The sequence below is a fragment of the Suillus discolor genome (assembly GCF_016758755.1).
Source record: "Suillus discolor strain FC423 chromosome Unknown F5147scaffold_53, whole genome shotgun sequence".
Lineage (NCBI taxonomy): Eukaryota > Fungi > Basidiomycota > Agaricomycetes > Boletales > Suillaceae > Suillus > Suillus discolor.
In genome coordinates this window covers 1-24022 of record NW_024541300.1, presented here as the reverse complement: position 1 = coordinate 24022, position 24022 = coordinate 1, and the positions used below count along the sequence as shown (strand labels likewise).

General features: G+C 48.7%; 6 protein-coding genes across 6 annotated transcripts; 4 read left to right on the top strand and 2 right to left on the bottom strand.

Moving 5' to 3' along the window:
* Positions 1–4209: 4209 nt before the first annotated feature.
* On the bottom strand, positions 4210–5195 carry F5147DRAFT_709890 (uncharacterized protein; the record flags this gene model as incomplete). Its single annotated transcript, XM_041438235.1, has 4 exons — positions 4210–4394; positions 4448–4580; positions 4639–4890; positions 4938–5195. Coding segments are annotated over 3 exons (339 nt in total), but the record flags the coding sequence as incomplete, so codon positions are not given.
* A 1034-nt stretch (positions 5196–6229) lies between these two features.
* F5147DRAFT_776853 (uncharacterized protein) lies at positions 6230–6934 on the top strand (the record flags this gene model as incomplete). The annotated part of the gene is made up of 1 exon (XM_041441906.1): positions 6230–6934. The coding sequence occupies one exon, from the start codon at positions 6230–6232 to the stop codon at positions 6932–6934; it is 705 nt and encodes a 234-aa protein (XP_041289591.1).
* Positions 6935–9020: 2086 nt separating this feature from the next.
* F5147DRAFT_555589 (uncharacterized protein) lies at positions 9021–9368 on the top strand (the record flags this gene model as incomplete). Its single annotated transcript, XM_041430500.1, has 1 exon — positions 9021–9368. A coding segment is annotated over one exon (348 nt), but the record flags the coding sequence as incomplete, so codon positions are not given.
* Positions 9369–10517: 1149 nt separating this feature from the next.
* On the top strand, positions 10518–10880 carry F5147DRAFT_560134 (uncharacterized protein; the record flags this gene model as incomplete). The annotated part of the gene is made up of 1 exon (XM_041430576.1): positions 10518–10880. A coding segment is annotated over one exon (363 nt), but the record flags the coding sequence as incomplete, so codon positions are not given.
* A 2199-nt stretch (positions 10881–13079) lies between these two features.
* F5147DRAFT_555356 (uncharacterized protein) lies at positions 13080–13409 on the top strand (the record flags this gene model as incomplete). The annotated part of the gene is given in 2 exon segments (XM_041430493.1): positions 13080–13240; positions 13259–13409. Coding segments are annotated over 2 exon segments (312 nt in total), but the record flags the coding sequence as incomplete, so codon positions are not given.
* A 3899-nt stretch (positions 13410–17308) lies between these two features.
* On the bottom strand, positions 17309–18123 carry F5147DRAFT_582024 (uncharacterized protein; the record flags this gene model as incomplete). Its single annotated transcript, XM_041431627.1, has 2 exons — positions 17309–17734; positions 17791–18123. Coding segments are annotated over 2 exons (759 nt in total), but the record flags the coding sequence as incomplete, so codon positions are not given.
* Between the last annotated feature and the right edge of the window lie 5899 nt (positions 18124–24022).

The following is a 24022-nucleotide window of genomic DNA, read 5'->3' as shown; positions in this document are numbered from 1 at the left end:
CGTGCCTACCACTATGCCCGCAGAGTATAGGGTAGTGCGCCAATTGCCCAAAGACCTGTTAGCAGGGTTACCTGACTTACCCACCCATCCCCCAGAATTCTCTCCAGGCGCGCGCTTCACGCAGGAGCGCGCAGACAAACTAGACCTTGATCCAGCGAACTGGCTTTGGCCAGAGGAACTCAAATTAGTGCGCTGGCTAGTTCGCGTCCACGAACTCGCCTTTGCATGGGATGCCTCAGAGCGCGGGCATCTCAATGAAACCTACTTCCCGCCGTACAAGATCCCTACAGTTCCGCACACCCCGTGGTCTCAATGCAATATTCCGATCCCGCCAGCCACCTTAGATGAAGTTGTGCGCATCATCAAGGAAAAGATTGCATCAGGAGTATACGAGCCATCGACAGCCGCGTATCGCTCGCGCTGGTTCTGCGTCGTCAAGAAAGACGGAAAATCCTTGCGCCTAGTTCATGATCTGCAGCCACTCAACGCGGTAACAATTTACGACGCATCACTTCCCCCGTTTGTCGAGCTTCTCACAGAATCATTTGCGGGTTACGCAGTATACGCTATATTGGATTTATATTCAGGATATGACCAGTGCGCGCTTCACGTGAACTCGCGCGACCTGACAACCTTTGGAATGCCCTTGGGTCCTCACCGGCTGACCACCCTTCCTCAAGGGCATGCTAATGCTGTTCAGGTTTACCAAGGCGATACCGCCTTCATTCTGCAACATGAGATCCCAGAATTCACGTCGCCATTTGTGGATGATGTCCCGATCAAATCAGTATGAACGCGCTATCAGCGCGAAGACGGTTCATATGAGGCTATACCAGAAAACCCAGGAATCTGACGCTTCATATGGGAACATTGTATCGTTGTTAATCGCATCCTCCAGCGCTTGGAGAATGTAGGCGCAACCGTCTCCGCATCAAAATTCGTTCTAGCCGTGCCCACAGCTATTATCATTGGGCACAAGTGTACATTTGAAGGGCACGTACCGGAAGAATCCAAAGTGCAGAAGATTCGCGACTGGCCTGAACCCAAAAATCAGTCACAAGTGCGCGGATTCTTAGGAACTTGCGGCGTCTTGCGCATATTCATTCGCGATTTCTCGCGCATCACGCACCCACTAATTGACCTCACTAGAAAGGACGCGCCATTTGTATTTGGACCTGAACAATGCCAAGCCATGCAGACCCTCAAGGACTCAATTCTAAGGTCGCCCGCGCTAAGGCGCATCGATTATGAGAGCGAGCGCGAAGTCATTTTAGCGGTTGATACTTCTAATATTGCCATCGGACTCATCTTGCTGCAAGTAGGCGAAGATGGGAAGCGCTACCCAAATCGATTCGGCTCCATCACGCTAAATGACATGGAGAAGTGCTACTCCCAAGCGAAGCTAGAGCTCTTTGGACTTTTCCACGCGCTGCGCGCCGTGCACATATACATATTTGGAGTCAAGAACCTCACAGTGGAGGTCGATGCGAAATATATCAAAGGTATGATCAATAATCCAGATTTGCAACCGAACGCGACCATCAATCGATGGATCACAGGCATCCTCTTATTTTCGTTCAAACTTGTTCATGTACCCATGCACAAGCACAAAGGCGTTGATGGTCTCTCAAGGAGACCGCCCGCTGATGAAGATCCCATAGAGGACGACAATCATGAGGATTGGATTGATCATGCATACTCGTTTGCTATCGCACTTCTGAATGATCGCACATGACATATAGCAGGCGGCTCGGCAGACATGCGCCATGAAGCGCATCGCACGTGTTTCATCTCGCAGACTGCTCGCACCCCAACGCTGCGCGTATATTTCGATGTCATGCAGACAGAGAAATTAGAACCTGATATTCCATGCTCGGACGCGGTGCGCGAGCAGGACGCGCTGATGACCATGATGAAACAGTTCCTCTCCTTGCGCGAAAGACCCACTGACGTTTCAGATCAAGAATTCAAAAAGTTCGTCAACAACACAGCGCGTTACTTCATCCTGGAAGGCAACTTATGGCGCAAAGTATCAAATGGCAAACATCAACTTGTGCTGCCCCCAAGTCAACGCTATCGAGTTCTCAAGGAGGCGCATGACGATTTAGGGCACAAGGGTGCTTATACCGTCAGCGCGCACCTACGGCTGCGCTTTTGGTGGCCGCACATCAGGGAAGACATCAAGTGGTATGCGCGGATGTGTCATGAATGCCAAGTGAGCCAAATGTGCAAATTGCATATTCCTCCAATTGTGCCAATGCCAGGTGGTCTATTCCGCAAAGTGCACATCAACACGATGAAGATGCCCAGAGCAGGAGGGTTTGAATACCTTGTGCAAGCGCGATGTGCACTAACATCATACCCTGAATGGCGCATGCTGCGCAAAGAAAATACTCACGTGCTAACCGCATTTATTTTCGAGGAGCTCTTGTGTAGGTGGGGTCGGATCACAGAGATAGTAATGGACAACGCGCCCGCATACAGGCTCGCAGTAGACGAACTCGTGCGCAAATATAAAATACACCTAATCCGCATCTCGCCATATAATTCTCAGGCAAACAGTATAGTCGAACGACGACACCGCGATGTCCAGGAGGCCATCATTAAAAGCTGCGATGGAGATGAGTCACACTGGTATCAGGTAGCCCATTCAGTGTTCTGGGCAGAGCGCATCACCATTCACAAAGTGATGGGTTTATCGCCCTATTTCATGATGCACGGCATCGAGCCAATATTTTCCTTTGATCTCACTGAAGCGACATTCCTCGCGCCCTTGCTGAGCTGAGGCGCATTCACCACTACTGATTTTATAGCATGGCGCGCGCGCCAAATTCAGAAACACATGGAAGATATCAACACGATCAGAGATAAAGTAGTCGCGGCGCGCTTCAAGTCGATACGCGATTTTGAGAAATGCTTCCGCGCGTCTATCAAGTCACACAACTTCAAACCCGGCACCTTGGTATTGGTGCGCAACTCAAAGGTCGAATACGAATTAAGCAAGAAGACGAAGCCATGCTATTTGGGACCTATGATCGTAGTGCGCCGCACGAAGGGAGGCTCATATATGCTGGCCGAGTTGGACGGCGTGATCTCAAAACTCCGGTTCGCCGCGTTCCGCATCATCCCTTATTATCCACGTAGCGGGGAGTGCGTATCGGTAACCCAAATGACTGGAGTGGACGACGAGAGCATCGACGAACTAGAAGCTTATAAAACCATAGAACCCGAAGAAGACGAGCCCGAGCATGCACAAGATGATTAGCGCGCGCGACAATACCCCCCCATTCCGCACATCGCCCAATTATATCCGCATCCCCACACATTCCTCAGAAACATAAAAACAAAAATACCAGAAAAACAAGAACAAAAACAAAAACATTCCATTACGTACATACTCTCAGTTTTACCCTGGGTTTTGTCTGGTGATATCAGTTTCTATCATTTGTCTCATATAACGTGCATTGCCTGCACATAATCCCCACAGACTCTAAAATATGATGACAGAACACAAAAATACTGATATTCCGCAAGTACATACTACTAACTACCTTACTTGTATAGCGTGCGCATAATCTCACCCATAGATCTTCACCTTCTAACGTGCGCGCCGCGCCATGCACTTTTACTTTTCCTTAGAAATCGCGCGCCACCACCCTGTATGCGCAAGGCGCAATATAGCAGGAATAGATGACGAAAGATGCGCGAAGAAGACAAGATGGGCGCGCACCCCCGCAGAAAACCTAGTAAAGTCTATCGCATTACCTTGATCTTGTTTCGCGCTCGCGCCTTACTTACATACTTATAATTTTAATTCATAGCCCGGTAAATCAGACGAGGACATGGACATGGACATGGGACACAAGACAAACTGGATCTATTGCACAGGCGCATTGGCGCTTAGGAAAACAAACACAGAAGCATCTAGTTAAGAGAGGCATTGACGCGCTCCTCAAAGTCAGACCAGTCTTGGGACATGGAAAAAAGTTTGTTGGACAGCGCCAGGAGGTCCGCCTGCTGGGCGCGCACATACTGGCACATCTTCAAAGCAGATGCGTGCATAAGCGCATTTTCCTCCCTCAGGCGCGCGGTCTCAGCCTGAGCTTCTCTCAACTCCTCCTCTGGTCCCTTGAACTTGCCTTTTCCCTTAGGCGCAGAACCAGACACCAAAGGACCAACGGCATGCACAGGGACATCACGCGAGGCACACACAACCTTATCCTGCACAGTGCGCTCATCAACAATCATCACATCCATGCCAGAACCCTCAGACCCTTCTTCTTCTTCAACCGCAATAGAGGAAGCGGTCTCCTTTGCAGACTCAACAACCATAGGGTGCTTAGGCATTGGCTTGCGCGGACGCGCCTTAGGTCCATCTGAAGTCTTGCGCTTAGCTAATCAAAGGCATTAGTAGTGCGCCAACAAATATCCCCAAGGCGCAACTTACAGAAGGAACACGCGCGCTTGGAAACATCACAAGGAGGGCACCACCTGCCAGGCGCGCCTCCGCAGTCCTGATTCTTGTTGGCGCAGCTGGTGCAGTGTGGCGCTTTGACGACAGACATACGCCCAACCTTGCGCTAATACAACAGAATGCATCAGTAGAGTAGCACAACAATGAGACATAAAGGAATGCACCTGTTCGGCCACATCTGTACCAGACACATCAGCAGTGCGCGCCTCAGCATCGGTAGCGTCAGTGGCGTGCGCAGCGCGCTTGGGAGGCGCCTCTGGAACAGTCTCAATCGCCTTCGCCTTCCATCCCTTCACCAGCGCCTCAATCTCCTTACAACCCTTGCGCCCCTGCTTCAGGAACTCTGCACTCTTTTCGTCCATATCCAACTCCATGCCCAGTACACCTGCGCGCTCGGAACAGCTGTTCAAGGTTGCCTAGGATGGTCAGATGACACAAAGCGGGACATGTAAGGCACACTCACGAGCACAGAATGCCACTCGCGCATCCACATCTCTTGATCCTCGAGGAGCTCTGGCTTGAGATCAGGCGCCACCATGACACACGCTTCCAATGACACCAAGGAAGAGGCCCAGGCGCTGAGGAGACAATCGGTATTGGATTTGGCGCTAGTGTCAGCCATAGGCGCATCCTCAGGGTGACCTTGCGCCACAGGCTCGGGTTCTGGAGAGGGGGTGGTGTTCAGCATAGTGGCAGTGAAAGGAGGCATGATGGTATTGATAAGAAGGAAGACAAGGGATCGTGAGAACACATCCATCTCTTACCAATAATTCCATCGATTCGATCAGCGATGCTCGCGATCATCAAAGGAATGGCCCTACTCTTGCGATCACATGACCCCTGTCTATCACCACTTCTTCAAGTCCAAAATCCTGTGTTATAGCGCTGAGTGGGGACACTCAGAATGTAAGTCCCCAGGAGATGTAGAGACTCGCATCTCTCAATGCGGAATATACGGCCCTATTACCCACATAATTCCCCACACGTTCCAGCTCTTATCCGAAGGATTAGTCATATGCGCTCTCACGCGTGCACCCTACATACGCGCCTCGTTCACGCGCCTTACACGCACTCGCGCCTTTCATGTGCGCTCATGCGCCTCCCCTTAGGCCTTCGCATCCTTGTCCGTCTGTCTGTCCTATGTCCTCGCTGATTTACTGGTGCGTTATTCTTATCCCTTTCACTGAATTGATGTACCTTCGGTCCGATCCCCGCGCTTACATACAGAAAGTCTATCTTAGGCTTTAGAATATATTTAGAGTTGATATGGTTACTCGGTGTAGTAGGGTGTTTGGCATCAGGGGTCAGTCCATTTGAGGAAGGTGTCTTGGAGGTGTTTGAGGTCCCAGCAGGTGTTTTAGAGTAGCTTTCCCACGTGTTGTAGCATCATCGATCCACCATCTGTTGTCCACCAGTGTCGAGGCCCAGGGCCCTCTCCACCTGGTGACTAGAGTGAGCAGCACCACAGCTATCCCACTCGAAGTACTTTGCAAGCTATGAAACATTCCAATAGACAGCCAAGGAGCACGTCGACGGGTAGTATCGGAAAGTCATTTGTCCCCTCCTCATGCAAAAAGCGAGCCTATTTCTCACAACCTCAGCATATTATCCCCTCCGAAGTTCAACGAAAAAATAATTCACGCCAACACCAGATTCATTCAACAGAAAGCGACTACACAAAAGTCATTGCAACTGCTCGTACCCTCCCAGAATTACGGACCAAGCACCATCACACTCCTCGCACCACCTACAATCATGTCAACCAATGCTCCAACTATAACGCCTCAGCCCACCTTTTATGGCAACTACAAAAAAGGTGAAGAACCGACCAACTGGATGAGGAACTACCAGTTGTCCTTTCCATCGTCTTATTCGGATGCCGAAAAGATCACACAGTTTGAGTTGCAGTGTGCAGCCGCAAGTCCTGCAGAAGCGTGGTATGCCACATTAACGGGAGCAGATACAGCCACATGGAGCGCATTCCTGACGGCCTTTCGAAAATGTTGGCCACCTCCAATACAGGTTACACTCACGGTAACACAGAAGAAGGATCGCATCCGAGCAATAGTTCTAAAAGAGGAGGAAATCGGCGTCATGATAGAGGAAGATAGAGGAAGAGAGTGGGGGCACGTGAAATGGGCAAAGACCATAGCAAGAACGGCGCAGGGGTTCAACGACACACAGTGTCATCTGCTTGACGTCATCCTGGAAAACACACCAGAGGTATTACGTGACTTCCTCGCAGACAATTACTCCTCGTGGGCAGATTTTGAGGCAGATGTCGCCAAGATATCCACATCCCAATTGGACAGAGCGAAACAGCAGATGGCCACAGAGAAGAAGCTTCGCAGCAATGTAGATAAGCTGCAGTCACAGGTCACTGACAACCACAGCAAAACGTCGAACCCGGTACCAAGTCAACAAGTCCAACAAGGCGCATACACACCACCTGCATATTGATATGGATATAGACAGACTCCAACATCTGCAGGACAGCCGCCACAGATCTTCCAACCCTCCCCAGCCACACAGTGTTACGCTGACTGTAGGTCGGCGTATGCGAACTAGGATAGTTCTTCTCAGCGACGACTCGGGTGAGTCTACTGAAGCTGAGCGTGGTCTGGCCTTGACGGAACGTCAAGGATTCCTCCGGCGATCTCAGTAAGACGGCGCTCGTCGAGATGCAGGGCTAGCGGATACGTGCAAAGTCGTATGGGGGCGACTTTGAAGTGCGGTCTCACACAAGGAAGCGGTTAAGCTAAGATGAGCAAGTTCTTGGTAGAACCTAGTAGATTAAAGTGAAGTCTAATCTACAACAATGTATCTACTCTTATAGTGTTAGCTATAGGTTATTCTAGCTCAGTCTGTAATCTATAGTATATCGGTAATCTAAGATAGCCAGACATGAGGAGAGATAGCATACATGAGGCTTAACCTCTGATCATACATGCAGCGCCAAGTGCGACTGCGCAATCAACAGGAGGCGCATAGAAGCGCTCCGGGTCTTCATACATGAGGCGCCTAGGGCGCTCCGGATCTTCATGAAGCGACATGCTGTATACATGCGCTGATCTAGGGTGTCCATGAGGCGTACAGCCTCCATGGAACAGGTACAGGGCCGTCTAGGCCAGGGGCGGGGTCATAGCGCCAGGGGGCGGGGTCATAGCGGTCCAGACCGCTGTCTTTCTAGGCGCAGGCGGCGCACCGCCGCGCGGGGAGTCTAGCAGAGCGGGGGCAGGCGTAGGGAGAGCTGGGGCTCTAGTAGGTGTTACAGATCCCTGTAACACACAGCCAATGCCGCAGCAAGGTCCAATCATGCAGACTCCCCAAGTACCCCAAACACCACAAGCGGCTGCCTTGTTCAGCATGCCCGCTCCTGTCAACCGAGGGAACCTGTTTTACGGATACCGTGGAGGAATCCCACAAACGCCAATAAGAGGGAGAGGAGGGTCCATTGCAGATCGTGCACGAGTCGCAGTGCAATTCGCTACCATTCCTCATCAGCCAGACTCAGAAACGGGAAGACAGGCGTACACGCAACAGGTCCAAGAATGGCACACAGCACATGGGGCGGATGCCATACTGAATTCGTCGAGACCGTACCCACTGAAGCCAGGTACCGCACCGTTGGGATCTAGAGAGTGTTTTCAATTGCAGGTTAGCAACAAACCCAAGCCACCAAGCATATGAGTGCACGTACCAAGCAGTTCCGGTACAGGAAACGAAGTGGCGGGAGACGGTATCCCGCTTGGTGACCAGGGCACTGACAACAACACCAACCACAGGTGCGCCCATGAGCGTACAGTTCATGGCACCTGTGCAGCACCAGAATGTGCCCTACCCACCATTCACATACTACGTGCCACCATCAGACCCTTACCAGACGTACAAGATGTTGGGAAACGAGTATGGACCGCAGATGTAGGGGACCCTCCTGCGGTCCTGAACAATCGGATCCAAGTAACTCAGTCGACGGATGCAAGACACGACACCATCGAGACAACCTGTTACGAAGATTTGATGTCCCCAGCTTTATCAGAACTCGACTGAAAACTCACTGGTAACCACACCCGCATCCAGCGACTTCATAAGCCTTGATACCTTGTTGGCAAACTTGCCAAGCACGCGCTCAGACCACAGCCTCATCGACAACAAGCAGGAGGAAGAGAACGACTTCATAGTACCAGCACTGGATATAGAAATGCCTTCGGAAAACCCCCTTATGTCCACATCAACAGACTCTGTAGTTATTGTATATTTGAACGTTCCAGACTCAGAACCACTTACTAATTCCCACATACCATACGCACCACCTGACCCGTCCCATGATCTAGACCAATCTTCCGTTTCTGAACCTTTTCACACCTCCCCAGACGCACCACCTAGCACGCATGCATCCGATGACTTGTCTACGAGCACCAATAGTACAGATCTCGAACCTACGCTAAGTACATCCACCTTTGAGCAACTCGATACTTCTGACTGTTACTCGAGCGCGAACGATAACATTGTAAATCTGCACAACGTCACAGATTGTCACACAGAAAGCAAGCCATTTGTAACACGAGCAAACTTACACGGACCAGGCGCCAAAACTTCTCATTTCAACGCTAACATGGACAACGGCGCAATGGTGAACGTCCTAGACCTCAAAGCATATCGAAAAGTAGCCCGACACCTCAAGACTCTGACACCATCAAAACGAATCCTTCGCATGGCCAACGGATCTGAAGTACCGTTGCATGGCATTTGGACCGGCACCTTCCAGTGGGAGAAGGTAAAAGTGAGAACCTCATTCGAGGTATTCGATAGCGGGGGAAGTTGGTCATTACTAATTGGAAAACCGTTGCTGGAACAACTGCAGGCAACACACAATTATACTAATGATACCATTGTCATTCCCCAGGTACCCCATCCGATTACCATCAAGAACACTTTCAGCTCGCCAATCGTAGTTCAACAAGACTGTTACAAGAACATAGCATGAGTCCCCTGCCAGCAGACAGCCCTCTGCCACCACACGGCTATAGACGATACCGGAGTCTCACCAGCTCTATGACGATCATGACAATAGATGATGATAGAAGATAAGCGGCAACTGCCGGCTTAGATAAGTGGTCTGGACCACATATGATGACACATGACGACATAGGTCTAGAAGACCTATTTATGTTATCAAGATAGAAGGCAAGCCTCGTGCTGCCTCATGTACTGATAGAAGGATGCCTCATGGATCCTATCTACGATAGAAGCCCGCCTCATGGACGCTATCTCTGACTCATATAGATAAGCAGATTAGAACCCAGCTTCGAGCTGAGCTTAGATACAATAGAGTAGCCTTATATAAGGTCGAAGATTAAAGTAGATGTTCCTTACTTTAATCTTACTAGGTTTACCCTTGAACTCCTTGTCCCGCTAAAGCTACCTGCTCGACATCGACTCGTACCTTCAGTGACGCCTCTCACTGTCTGTAAACCCGCTATCATCTCAGCGTAACCCCTCGTTAACCACCACGAGCTATGTTCGAGTACACAACCTTTGCTTGTCTGTAAAGGCCGACGACTCTCAGCACTTGGTACCACTGTCGTGGTTGTCGCTGTTTAGATCATCCTAGTCACACACGACCGTATGTCGTAACAAAGACGACTCGACCAGAACCCCAAGTCCCTGTTTCATTATTGTATCTATACCTGCTGACGTCCTAGAACCTAGCCCACTCGGATCGAACACAATGGTGAACGTCGAGGAGAAGTTCGTGTATCAAGCAAGGCAGGGAATACCGAAGGAACACCTAGACGAATATACGACAGCGTTGGGACAAGCAGGAGCACACGTCGTAATATCAAGCAACAAACCCAGAGTATCAACGGTAACGTGCGATTCATTAAGTTCACCTTGCTCACCAGTTTCATTCACAGCAGAAGAACTTCAACGGCCTCAGCCAACGGTCGTGTGGCCGATCCTACAGTATGAACAGGAAGATGAAGGTGACCTCAGAGAAATACTGGACATCATGACCTCCTCGACATCAGCAACCGGCACATACACCAGACACACGGACCCGTTCAATCCCATCCGAGTCACGGAGATCTTACGACAGATCAAGATCGGGGACGACCTGACAACAGAACAGTGCGAACAGGTAACAAGTTTATGTTCAGAATTTGCTGACACGTTTGCATTGGCTATTAGCGAGGTCTTCCCAGTGGACTTCAAGACATTCAAACTCTCCTTCCCCGAAGAAACGACATTCAAAACAAAAGTCAACCAGCGACCTCTGACTCCACCTCAATGGGAGTACCTATACGAACGGCTGAACAAACTCAAGAAGGCAGGTATTATTAGACGCATCGAACCGGAAGATGTCAAGGCAGCAAGCCCCACCATGCTGGCACAAAAAGTACACGGATCAAGCAGCCTACCGGTAGAAGAACTAATACATCGGGTGAGCGACCAATGCGCTCAGCACGGCTTACCCACCTGCGACGATCTGCCCCCAAGGCCACCAAAGACAACAGATGCACCTAAGCAAGGATCAGCACCCAAATGGCACATCTGCCAGAACTTTGCAGAAGTCAACAAGGCAAGTCAAGTACCACCTGTGCCACAGGGAGACATCAGGATGAAGCAACAACGATTGAGTGGTCACCGTTGGATTAGTATCATTGACTTTGCAGCAGGATTCTACGCTATCCCCATGGACGAGGACACTCAACCGTACCTTGCATTCTACACAGAAGGAAGAGGATATGACTGCTATTGTCGAATGCCGTTCGGTCTAACGGGCGCACCAACAAACTTCGGAGACATGGCAGCCATCACACTACGAGACCTTATAGGTCTACTCTTTGAGTTATACGTAGACGACTGAGGTATGGCAGGGGACGACTTCAACGAGAAATTGTCCAGACTACGCAGGTTCTTTGAACGTGTTCGCACTATGAGACTATCGTTGTCCCCCTCAAAGACACAATTGTTTATGATGGAAGTTATATTTGCTGGTGCACGGGTAGGACGTGATGGCATCAAACCGGATCTCACAAAAACTGCAGCAGTCGTTAATTGGGAGATCCCCAACACGATTCACAATCTAATGCAATTTCTAGGACTAACGGGATATTTTAGATCTCTTATCAAGGATTACGCTAGACGGGCAGCTCCTCTCACGGATCTTATTCGAAGACTAAGTACACCTCCGGGAGGTCAGCAAGTGGGACACTACAAATACCGACAACATCTCCGCAACACTCAACTGCGGCCACATTGGGGACCCAAGCAAACGCAAGCCTTCATGGACCTCAAGCAGGCACTAGTAGCAGAACCCGTACTTAAAGGACCTCGATTTGACGGAACACCATTCATCGTCATCACAGACGGCTGCAAGGAAGGTTTTGGCGCAATACTGTCCCAACGACACACCTTGACACTAGCATCAGGGCGAGTCGTTACCACAGACCACCCAATAGCCTATGCGTCGAAACGCACGTCAGCAACCGAAGAGAAGTACAAACCATTTATTCTAGAATTTGCTGCACTAAAGTTCGCATTGGACCAGTTCTCAGACGTTATTTGGGGAGCCCCGGTGGAAATTGAGACGGATTGCCAGGCATTGAGGGATACCTTACTTAGTCCTAAGCTCAGCATCGCGCACGCAAGATGGAGCGATGGCATCCTTGCATATCACATCGTCAATGTCAGACACCGGGCGGGTGTCACGAATACAGCCACGGACGGACTAAGCAGAAGCATGGAGACACGAGAGCGCACGGTCAACGACAGAAGTGAATGGATGGTTAACGAGGACTGGGAGGCTGCAAGCGGGATAGTACAAGATCTATTTGCAGTCGAGACATCCCCCAACACACCCAATCTGTTACAGTAACATGGCACGAGTCCCCCGCCGGCAGACAGCCCTCTGCCACCCGCACGGCTATAGACGATAGACGACACCGGAGCCTCACCAGCTCTATAGATGATGATAGATGAGAGACGATAAGCGGCAACTGCCGGCTTAGATAAGCGGTCTGGACCGCACGTGACATGGACATGACGACATAGGTCTAGAAGACCTATTTATGTTATCAAGATAGAAGGCAAGCCTCGTGTTGCCTCATGTACTGATAGAAGGATACCACGTGGATCCTATCTCTGATAGAAGCGTACCGCATGGACGCTATCTACGATAGAAGCCCGCCTCATGGACGCTATCTCTGACTCATGTAGATAAGCATATTAGAACCCAGCTTTAGGCTGAGCTTAGATACAATAGAGTAGCCTTATATAAGGTCGAAGATTAAAGTAGATGTTCCTTACTTTAATCTTACTAGGTTTTCCCTTGAACTCCTTGTCCCGCTAAAGCTACCTGCTCGACATCGACTCGTACCTTCAGTGACGCCTCTCACTGTCTGTAAACCGCTATCATCTCAGCGTAACCCCTCGTTAACCACCACGAGCTACGTTCGAGTACGCAACCTTTGCTTGTCTGTAAAGGCCGACGACTCTCAGCACTCGGTACCACTGTCGTGGTTGTCGCTGTTAGATTATCCTAGTCGCACACGACCGTTTGTCGTAACACAATCCTGAAACACCTACTAACATAGTTTCACTGCAGCACAAGTTCGCAAAGGAACCTTTATTTCTTGACGTCGTTGAGGCACTCTACGACCTAGATTCCAGCAAGTCCGTCAAGACCAAACGCAGAGCCCGGCACCACGCAAAGCAATATTTCATCGAGAACGACAAACTCTGGCGGGTAGCAAATGACTCGTCGACATGAGTGCACAGCAAGCTTGAGTGCGTCACACAGGAGGAAGCAGTAGAGCTCGCAAGAGCAGAGCATGCTAATAGAGGCCACTGGGGGAGAGACCTGGTGAAGTTACAATTGATGGATCATATCTACAGCCCGCGCCTGGACCATTCGGTGACAACAGCCATCACCGAGTGCGGACAATGCAAAAACTTTGGGGTGGCACACCTCAACTCATTGCTAGAACCAATCATCCGTTGACATCCGTTTGAACTCTTAGTAGCCGACTACCTAGCTATGCCTAAGGGAAAAGGGGGCTTTCACAACATCCTGCTAATTATCGACACGTACTCACAATATGTTTGGGGTTTTAGGTTGAAGACTCAGGGCACCGCGAAAACGACCATCTCCGGCCTCGACAAGATCAGGCACGACTTCTGCGCACCGGAGACATTGATGATGGACGGGGGGAGACACTTTGACAACACAGAGGTCAGCGAATGGTGCGAGACACACGATACCAAGAGATACGTAACCGCAGTGTATGCACCGTGGGTCAATGGACTGGTAGAGGGGATGAACAAGTTGTTGTTAGGAAGATTGAGGAGTATGTGCGCACCACACCTCGGAGAAGATAACTACAGGGACGTCGATCCGAAGACACTTCCAGCAGAATGGGCGGATCACTTCAAAACGGCAATTGAACATCTCAATAGTCATATCCTACCATCATTCCAGTTCTCACCTAGAGAATTACTTCTGGGGCTAGTTATCAACACCCCTCGCACGCCAATTGCAACACTCGCAAATGAGACCTCATCAAACGACGTCAACGTACACTCGGCGTACGTGTTCCAACAACGACTCGACGCGCTCGCAAACAGCATGTCAAACACCATCAAACGAAAGGCATCTTTCGACAAACGCGTCCTCGGATCGACAACGGGAGAGGTGACCTTCGCACCAGGACAACTGGTACAGGTATACGCGAGCGAGTTAGACCAAACATTTCACACGACCCAAAAGATCTTACCTCGGTGGTCCACACCTCGAAGAATCACCAATCGCCGCACCAACTTGTACTCCTTGGAGACATTGGAAGGGTTTCCCATGCCGGGATGGTTCCACGCGAGACGCTTGCATCTGTTCCTTCCAAGAACCGGAACATTGTTGGCAGAGATGGAAGATGAGAGGAGGAAGGAAGCAGCAGGACGAGAGAGCGAGGGAGATGGATGAGTCAGCTGGAGGCTTCAGCGACCCAGGAGTGTCGCATTTTAGTGGGGGGTATTTGTAGTAGGGTGTTTGGCATCAGGGGTCAGTCCATTTGAGGAAGCAGGTGTCTTGGAGGTGTTTGAGGTCAGTGTCTCAGAGGTGTTCAAGGTCCCAGCAGGTGTTTTAGAGTAGCTTTCCCACGTGTTGTAGCATCATCGATCCACCATCTGTTGTCCACCAGTGTCGAGGCCCAGGGCCCTCTCCATCAGTTCGGTACCACACTCGGAAGCGCGCCACATAGTGTAATCTCCCTTCTTAAATAGAGGGAAAGTTCCTTTTAACTTACTTTTCCCTCCTCCCTTATCTGAGTATACTGCAAATTGTATAGTGCACCTTAGTACTTAAAATCCGATTATACTTCACTATTCTACCATCGCTCGCACTTCTGTTATACTTGAACACCCTCCCCCATCACTCAAAAGCACGCTTCCACATACGCGCACACCCCTTGCATCCTTCGCTCGCGCACACCCTTCGCGTGCCTTCGCATCGCTTACACGCGCCTCCGCGCGCATTATCTTCTCGTGCCTGTTACCACCCTGTCTAGTTGACGAAGACTCCCTCCATTACATTAAAGAGGAACTTCTCTCAGTAGCTGTCCTTTGGGTCAAGTCGTATTCTCGTATCCTGGTCTTGCTGTAGAACCCCCGATAGCTTTAGTGTTTCACCTATAGTCAAGATTCCTCACCTTCACCACTCATGCTCACTATCAGAATCATGAATTTCCTACTCGAGCCATGGCTCAGGCCAGAGCCGTCTGAAGCCAGGCCAAAGCTGTGGCTTTTGGGCCAAGCCTGGCCAGAACATCACTAGGGCCCATAGCTGTGATGCGACATTGATGCAGTACTGATAGTAGGCCTTGATGTGGTATCATATAGAGTGTGGATGTTGATACCAATACAGGACTGACACGCAAGATGCATACTAGTAGTATGGACACAAAGGACAAACAGTGTGGTTTTGGAAGATGCATGAAATGTGGGGATGTACGAGTGAGTGGTAACCAATAGTAATGGAGAGGAAGCACATAGGGTTTTCTAGAGGCTTCAGCCTCCAGAATGACAGTTGCAAGCCAATGACATCAGGGATAAACATCATACTAAGTTTGAAAGACAAACTGGCAGATGTTTGCTACCAACAATCCCGTCTGAACTGGTCTCATAGATTCCACTAGCACACCCCATCCTACTAGTACCAAATTTTGGATGGGAACTATGGGTTCAATGACTGCACTACATTCAACGGATACACAAGGAACATGGCAGTAAGAACTCAATACCGTACTAACTTTGGTCTTGTAACATTTTCACAATTGTTCTATCCATCCCCGCCATGGGCCACAGAGCAAAATACTTCACATTAGAAGCAAAGTTGACAGCTGGAAAGCATCAAAAGCATCTTATTCTCAGTCAAAATGGCAAGTATCTTGTAAATATTCTATGCATTGGTATCATGATTTACTGTTGCCACAGAGGTAAGATTACTTGCAAAGCTCAGAATGCCCATGCCTATGTCAAGCATCATGGATGACATGGAGCTTGTACAACCATCCGAGTCAGTGAGCCGCCAGACTCTCTGACATTCTCCCTACTTCTATTCACGACTCTTTCTCTTCCCGACTCCTATCTCTTTCACCAATCTTATGCTGGTTCTGACTTGATTAACGAATCTGATCTCTCACAGTGGGATAAACCCCCTCCTTATGATTATTCAGTTCCACCCAACTTGCTAGAGGAAGCACAATTTATGGAAAACCTTATCGATGTGATGCATAAATGGTACTTGCATATCCAAAGAGAGGCTCGCAGCCATCGTGCTGACGTGTATAAAGCAGGAGGCACTTCTAAAATTCTTATGGAGATTCGAGAGGCAGAGAAGAGGTTGGTTTTAGGTTGGGAGAGGCTTTGTGCTTGTGTAGCCAACTTGCAGGGATGCTCAAGACATGAGCTCATGGCCAAGTGTTACCTGCAAGGGTTAGCAAGAACAATCTTAGATTACTGACGAGAGGCAGATTGCTTAGCTACTGGCAAGAATCCATATGTATGACCATGACAGTGAGTATAATATATACAAGGGCTTCACTTTGTCGCCTGATGGCACAACAATGAACTGTGTGCACAGCTCAGCATCATGTCGTGCTGCATCTACCGCAAGCGCAGCCTTATTGGTCATAGGCCAAGGACTATTAACCCTTCACATCCACATGACCCTCATTAACCCAATCTTGCAAAAGATGGTTAGCATGTTTGCGGTCCAACAAAAAGGGAAATTAGGTCGACAAACCAACTATGACTATGTCCATGGCCAAGGTTCTGATTTGCTTTACAATTTTGTCTGACGTGCATGTCAAGATGATCCTCCATCTCTTTCTGACACCACACTGCTTACACAGCAGGTAATTGATCATACAACAGATTTAAGACATTTATTGGACATCTGATGGTAGAGAAAGTACGAGGATGCTAAGATAATACCATAAATCACCAATGTTAGCCTCACATACTCCTGTGACATGCCACCCATGAAGCACAGCAATGATTGCAGCTAAAACCCAGATGCCACAATCGTGGTTGTTGGTTTGAAGAGGTTGGATCTGAATGACATGAGACCAGTCAGACTTGTCAGGTGAAGAGATTTACATTGAGTTGTCGAGCCACCCATCCTTTGAGGTCAATGGGAAGGTGATACTGATGTTTGCGTGCCAGCAAAATGAGCTGACCAATCAATTTCATTATGTCCTTTTTGTAATTCATTTTGTAATTTGGATGTTAATAATAAGAACATACCTTTATGTCGTGTTTCCAAGGCTTTTGATCTCAAAGGCTATCAAAGAGGTGCAACTCCTTGAAGGGCAGGTAAATGGCACAAAATACCCAATACCCAATGCGGGAGGGTCGATGTATAGCAAGCACCCATATGTCCTTCTCCCAATAATGTGTCCATGAACATTGATGCCAGATGACTTCATCAGGTGCATTGTATCGGATGCATGGAAGATCGTGAGTGGAGAGTATCATGCAAGAGACATTGAGAACTTTGAGTTCGGAGTAGAGTAGAGCAGTGCAACTGTTAATGCAGACGTCATTGAGATATGCTGTAGGTAAACAGAGAATGTCAATGTCTTTCAGTTCAAAAATCTGATGGGGAAATCCATCACAAGGAGGTCGGACTTGCGCTGTAAGGGTGCCAGGCATGACAATGTTCGATTCACAAGCTGGAATGTAGTCATCAATTAGAAGATTCTGGAAGAACAAAATGAGTTACAAAAGCCAGATTTAATTTAAGCAAGCGACTTTACCTTAGAGACATCCCATTGGAGAATGTTCACGTCAACAATGTTGCTGAAATTTGTGGTGCCATTGGCGTTGTCATGATCTAAGGGCCCCATATCACCCTCCAGAAGGTCTGTGAGGGCAGCTTGGTCTGAGTTGACATGCGGTATATCTTCAGTGAGAGTCGGATCATCATCACCCTCCAAGTCCAGCGATTCTAATGTGGTAGTATGGGTTGAGGCGATGGTGGTATACAGAGAGTCACCAGAAATGCCAAGAACAATTTGTTGTACTTTGTTCACCTGGGCAACAAACTGTGCTGAAGACACTAGTGGGTTGGTCCAGCATGATTGAGTCCAAAGGAAGTTGCTGTGGTGCTATTGCAGGGTAGCTGTAAAATGATCACCTGCAGATTTGACATCAGAAAATGAAGCTTAAATTTCATATATTAATACATACTTCCTGAATAATGAACAGTGAGTTTGAGTGTGGCTAACTCTTTTCCAAAAAAACAGCACAGATTATCTGCCTCAGTGTGAAGTTGCAGCTGTTCTTCTTGGCAGCGATCATGCTTAAGAAGCGCACTGTAGAGACTGACATCTCTGTGGCCTCATAGAGGGCTAATCCTCCAATACTCTAATCACCTTCCAAACATAGTGCGACTCATATCTCGTTTTTGCACACTTGGCGCTTCATCAGCCAATCACGTGCACAAGCGCTTCAGCCATGCTGTAGGACTTGGAGTCCTTGTAGCCTCGTAGAGGCCATTTTTGCAGTGTCCCTTAGGTCCTCGTGTTGCACGCACTATAGCTAATGTGGCGCGCATCATTTCTGCTATCGGCTGACAGTCACGACTCACATGCATACATCAGCTTGCATCGTCTTTTCTTTGGTTCTGTTGCACATCCTTCCCTTGTCCTATCCATGTCCTCCATTGGTCCATTGGTGCGTACCTAACTCAATTTGCATTAGACTGACATTATTTCCGATGCTATTTCATTTATATTCTCATTACTTGCATTATGGACCCTGTTTACATACTACTGCTACCTACTCGGCTCCGAACAGTGCTTCGTGCACTCTCATATATACATAGTACTTACGATTTCTCATGTATCTATTTTTCCTGTATTGAAATTATCACCAACTTTCATGCAACACTTGAACTGAAAATAAAAACCTTTGGCATACTACTGCGCGCGTGTCTCTAATGGCCGCGTTAACATTCGCATTTCACTTACCGCTTCTATTGTCAAACTCTCTTCTCGTTTCATCGCCATGTCACATCACTTTCACATCTGCAAATCTTCACATTTATCCTTCGACTCAGCCGCGCACTTTCACGCTTTGTCAAACCTTCAGCTGCACGGCCACACATCATAATGCACTTTTGGTGGCTCACTCACGCTCGCATCGCATCGGCACAAATTCTCGTGCTCCTTCCATTTCAGCTACTCTTACTAGTTTCCAAGTTTCCCCTCACATTTTACTTAGAGGAATTGTTCTCAGTAGCAATCCCCTTGGGCCAAATCTATACTTGCGTCCAGAGGTCTATTTGAGTTTTACCCCACTTCACCCTTTCTCACCCTTTTACCCCTTCTCATCTAGCTATCATTCCTCACACACAACTGCAGCCCACCACAAGGGGATCATCTGAGAAGACTAGTAGGAAACTGAGACTCATGAAGGACCGCACCACACGCCAAGAAGTGATTGACAGTTTCAACTGCACCTTCCCACACATGCAACTAATGCAACATTTCAGAACCAACCTGCCCCGATCCAGATCTATTTGTAGCACACAACTGTGTGCCCACTTCGCCAGTCACACCTTCACCAAAGGATTCAGTACAAAATGAATCGTCTGACAATTTTGAAGCACTAGATAACCCGAGGAATTTTCTACCAGGCGCATTTTGTGCGATGCCCAAACAACCAGCGCTTATTAGGTGCACATGGATGGTGCATGTTACATGCAGGAGGTGCAGGGTACATGCAGAAGACGTGTGGTACACGTTGTAAAGAGTTGATTCTGTGTAGGCTCTACAAAGTGTTACCTTCAGAACTCAATGTGTGAGTGATATGTTCGTCCCAAAGAGACTGCCTGTAGAAATACTCCTTGATATAAATGCAAGGGATATCTAGTTAAGATCAAAAGTGAGAGAGAGGAATGTCACCAAGAGTGCATCAGATGTTCCAAAGATGTGTCCGAAGTACTGAAGTACTTGTCCAATGTCAAGAAACGAAGGTCCGAGGTTGCGCGAAGCGTCCAAAGAGCTTCCGGCGAACAGCAAAGGTTCCAAGGTAGAAGTATGGTGTGTATGTTGAAGTATAAGACTTGCAAAGTACGACTAAGCAAAGCCTATCGGGAAAACTAAGAGATAGCAAGATGCAAAATGGCAGCGGTCAGGCCAAACAATCGTTCCAAATGAACAAGAAAGATTGATTGTGTGAAGTATGACTATCCAAAAGTGACTCTACTAACTATGACTCGTAGCAGGAAAAGTGAAGTGAAGTGCGAGTAGTTAGCGAGGCAGATTATATCCTACAGCGTGAAGGTCCAGAAACTACGTAGGTGAAAACAGTAGTGAGATAAGCCATCCGAAATGTAATAAGACTCGAGGCAAGCCACTACAGAGATATCCATGTAATAATGCGTGAGGCATGTTGCTATACGTATCAATCAAGCTTTCTGATGGGCCGACGACATATGTGCCTCTAAGACATAATTAATAATAGATGAACAAGGTAAAAATGCACCAGCGAAAGTCGAACGGACACGGACTGGACATGGTACAGAGGATCAGAAGTGTATACAGGCCTCGGAAATGGACAGACAACCTTCGGATGACTCGGACAAATGCACGGAACTCTTGGAAGGTAAATGGAGTGTCGAGGAATATGTATGTGGGATACCTATGAGATTGGCAGGATACAAGCCCAACACCAATCCGAGTGCTACAGCATGGATGGCGCAAGTGGCATGGCCAGCATCGAGTGAGTGCATGGAGAACAAACACATTGACCTGAGAAGGTGCGGGTAGGACGCGGATGTCGTGGAACGAGGTGAAAATGGCTGGGAACCAGAAGCCGGGTGAAGGACTTGAAGGTGATGAGTTGAATGTGGATGGCTGTGGGTGCTTTGAGCATATGGCATGCAGCATGTGGTCAGTGTGTGATGGAGTCGAGGAAAAGGACGTGCGGTGTAGGACTTGGAGTCCTTGTAGCCTCATAGAGGCTATTTTTGTGGTATCCCTCAGCACCCTATTACTTTCCTACATGAAGCGCAGCTTTCCCGCGAGTCGCGCATAGCGGCCGCTACTTTCCCGCGATGGCCGCAATGTTCCTGCGCGTGCGCACAGCCGCACTTAGCGGCCGCTTTTCTCGCGCTTCATTGGCCGATGTTCCGCACCCATCCATAGTCCAAAACCAACCCAATGGTACATTGTTTCATAATGATATTTACATATCAGACCATTTTCGCATCGGACCACCTTTATTACATATAGCTTTACATACATAGCTTGGTAGCACGTCAGCTCGGTTCCGCGTGACAGCACTTAGCGCAATACTTAAGCACTAGCAGTACATATCATTCAGGAGCTTGTTTTCCGGATGTTCCAGTAGCAAACTCCCATTAGCCTACAGTTGGTAGCTATTGGCAATCAGTATCCATTTACTGCTCGCATCATATCCATTATCAGCTTGCTCTACATCTATTCCTATTGTCCTTCATCTCTATTATCATCTGAACCCTTCACGCATCGGCCGCTTTGCAGCCGCGTTTCTTCCTGCGCTTTCGCCCACCACTACGTTCCCGCACTACGCGCGTGCACCCGTCGCTTTCCCGCACTTCGCATTGGCTGACAAGTGGCACCTTCTGCATCCATTTCTAGACCTTTGCTGCACTAGCTTCCCCTTTAGGGTCAAATGCACTTGTCCCACAAGTATAGCAGATAGGCAGTGCACGACCTACAACATAAAGATATCAGTTTGGAGCCTATAGCACCACTCTGAGTTGTAAACCTACAGTGGGTCAAATTGGGTGGGTCAAATCAAAGTGCCAACAAGAGGTGGCCATCAAGCTCCCCACGGGAGGTGATGCCAGAGCTCTCCAACGGTGAGCAAGCAGTCTAAAAAAAAGAAAAGGGTGTGGCCAGGTCAGGACAAGCATGGGAACCGAGCGGAGCATGCAGGAAAGCTATAAACCAGATGCAAGTATGAGATGCTCAATGAAGAGCTCTCACTCTAGTCACCAGGTGAGTCGGTGGCATCAGACCAAGCAAGAAGGAACAGAACAGGTGGAATGAGCAAAGGCTATCTACTGACAGGCACTAGGTATATGTCACATATTACAGTGACCTATCTCTGTATAATACGAGGGAATGGATGTGCATAATATCCCATATGATATGGGCCAGCAGACCATGGGCCCATGATAAAAATATCCTCGACTGTGACGGATGGGCCAGGAGGCAAATTATTCCCAATGGAGGCGGGTGGGCCCATGCAGGGAATATATAGAGTAGATGAGTGGGCCGATGTACATGAATATTAGGTAGACGGGTGGGCCGAGGTAGTTGGATATTATGCAGATGGGTGTATTAAGGTAGATGTGTATGAGATAGATGGGTAGGTACTTGTTATCACATTCACGGGTGGGCCCAGACACATATTAAATTAGACGGGTGGGCCGAGGGTATTATAAAATATTGTATTAGACGGGTGGGCCCAGACACATATTAATTAGACGGGTGGGCCGAGGGTGTTGTATGGGATGTTGTATTAGACGGGTGGGCCGAGGGTGGTATAAAATATAGATGGGTGGGCCCATGTGTATCATAATTGTAGACATGATGGAGCTGAGGTAGTTGTACATCAACCAAATCAGAGGAGGTAATAGATCAAAGTTACCAAGTTCCCGGAGCAGCAGGTGATCTCCTGACATGGCCTTTGATGGTGCACAGGTTGTCTTGCAGAATGTGGAATCCGGGGTGCGAAGCTTGTGTTGCCCAGTAAGCAAGGATCTGCCACAGATGCCAGAGGCCCTGCAGTACTGGGCATCCGTGTTTAACACCCTCTCTATCATTTCCAATCGGGAAACCCCCAATCATCGAGACCATTTGTCTATTGCTGAATGCTTCGACATTCTCACCACCGTGGGGAACTATTCTGATGCTCGGATGACAATGCCAAGCCTTCAGCTGGAGTTCAAGTACAATTCCGGCTGTATGATTGCGTTTTCCGGAAGGATTGTGAGACATGGAGTTTATGATGTGGAAGGGGATCGGATTGCTTGGGCATGGTATATGAGGGATTCTGTTCACATTTACGCTGGTGTTCCATCATGTGGATGGGCTAGTGTGGATGGTCCATACAGTGTGTGAAAGATCAAACAAAGAGCAAGCATTGTGACCTATATACATTCCAACAAATGAATACCATGTACCAATAGTTATCTGGACCTCAATACTCAATTTTGAGCATTTGCGAAGTGATATATGGGACTGAATAATTTGGATGCCAGCCTCGGTATTCGATAATTGGAACTCGGGACTTGACATATGGGAGTCCCGAGTGCCGGGGTACTGAGTCCCGAAACCCGGAACTCCTCACTTGATATTTGAGACTGGGAGAAGATGTATAAATATGCTCGAATTAACATTTGTAATTGCCGTACACATTTGACAGAACCCTGAACCACGACATTGTGGACTCGGGACTTGACACTGTTCTGAATACCGAGTCCCGGAAGCCCAGGTCCCGAGTCCCGAATTTCGGAGTTCGGGGTTCGGTGACCCGGAGCTCGGCAACTGTGTTGGGTGTCAGGGTATCGGGAGCATTGGAGATCGCATGTGTCAGTATTTTGAGTTTCATGGTTCATGTTTGCTGATTATGGAATCGGGCGTCAGGGACTCAGTATTCAGAAGTGTCGAGTCCCAAGTCACGAGCTCCGAGTCCCGAGTCCCGCACAGTGGGTTTCGGGACTCGGGACTCGGAGCTCGTGACTTGGGACTCGACATGTCTGAATACCAAGTCCCTGATGCCCGATTCCATAATCAGCAAACATGAACCATGAAACTCAAAATACTGACACATGCGATCTCCAATGCTCCCGATACCCTGACACCCAACACAGTTGCCGAGCTCCGGGTCGCCGAACCCCGAACTCCGAAATTTGGGACTCGGGACCCGGGCTTCCGGGACTCGGATGCAAGATTTTTGAATGCATAGAATATTTTACATCTTGTATACAAA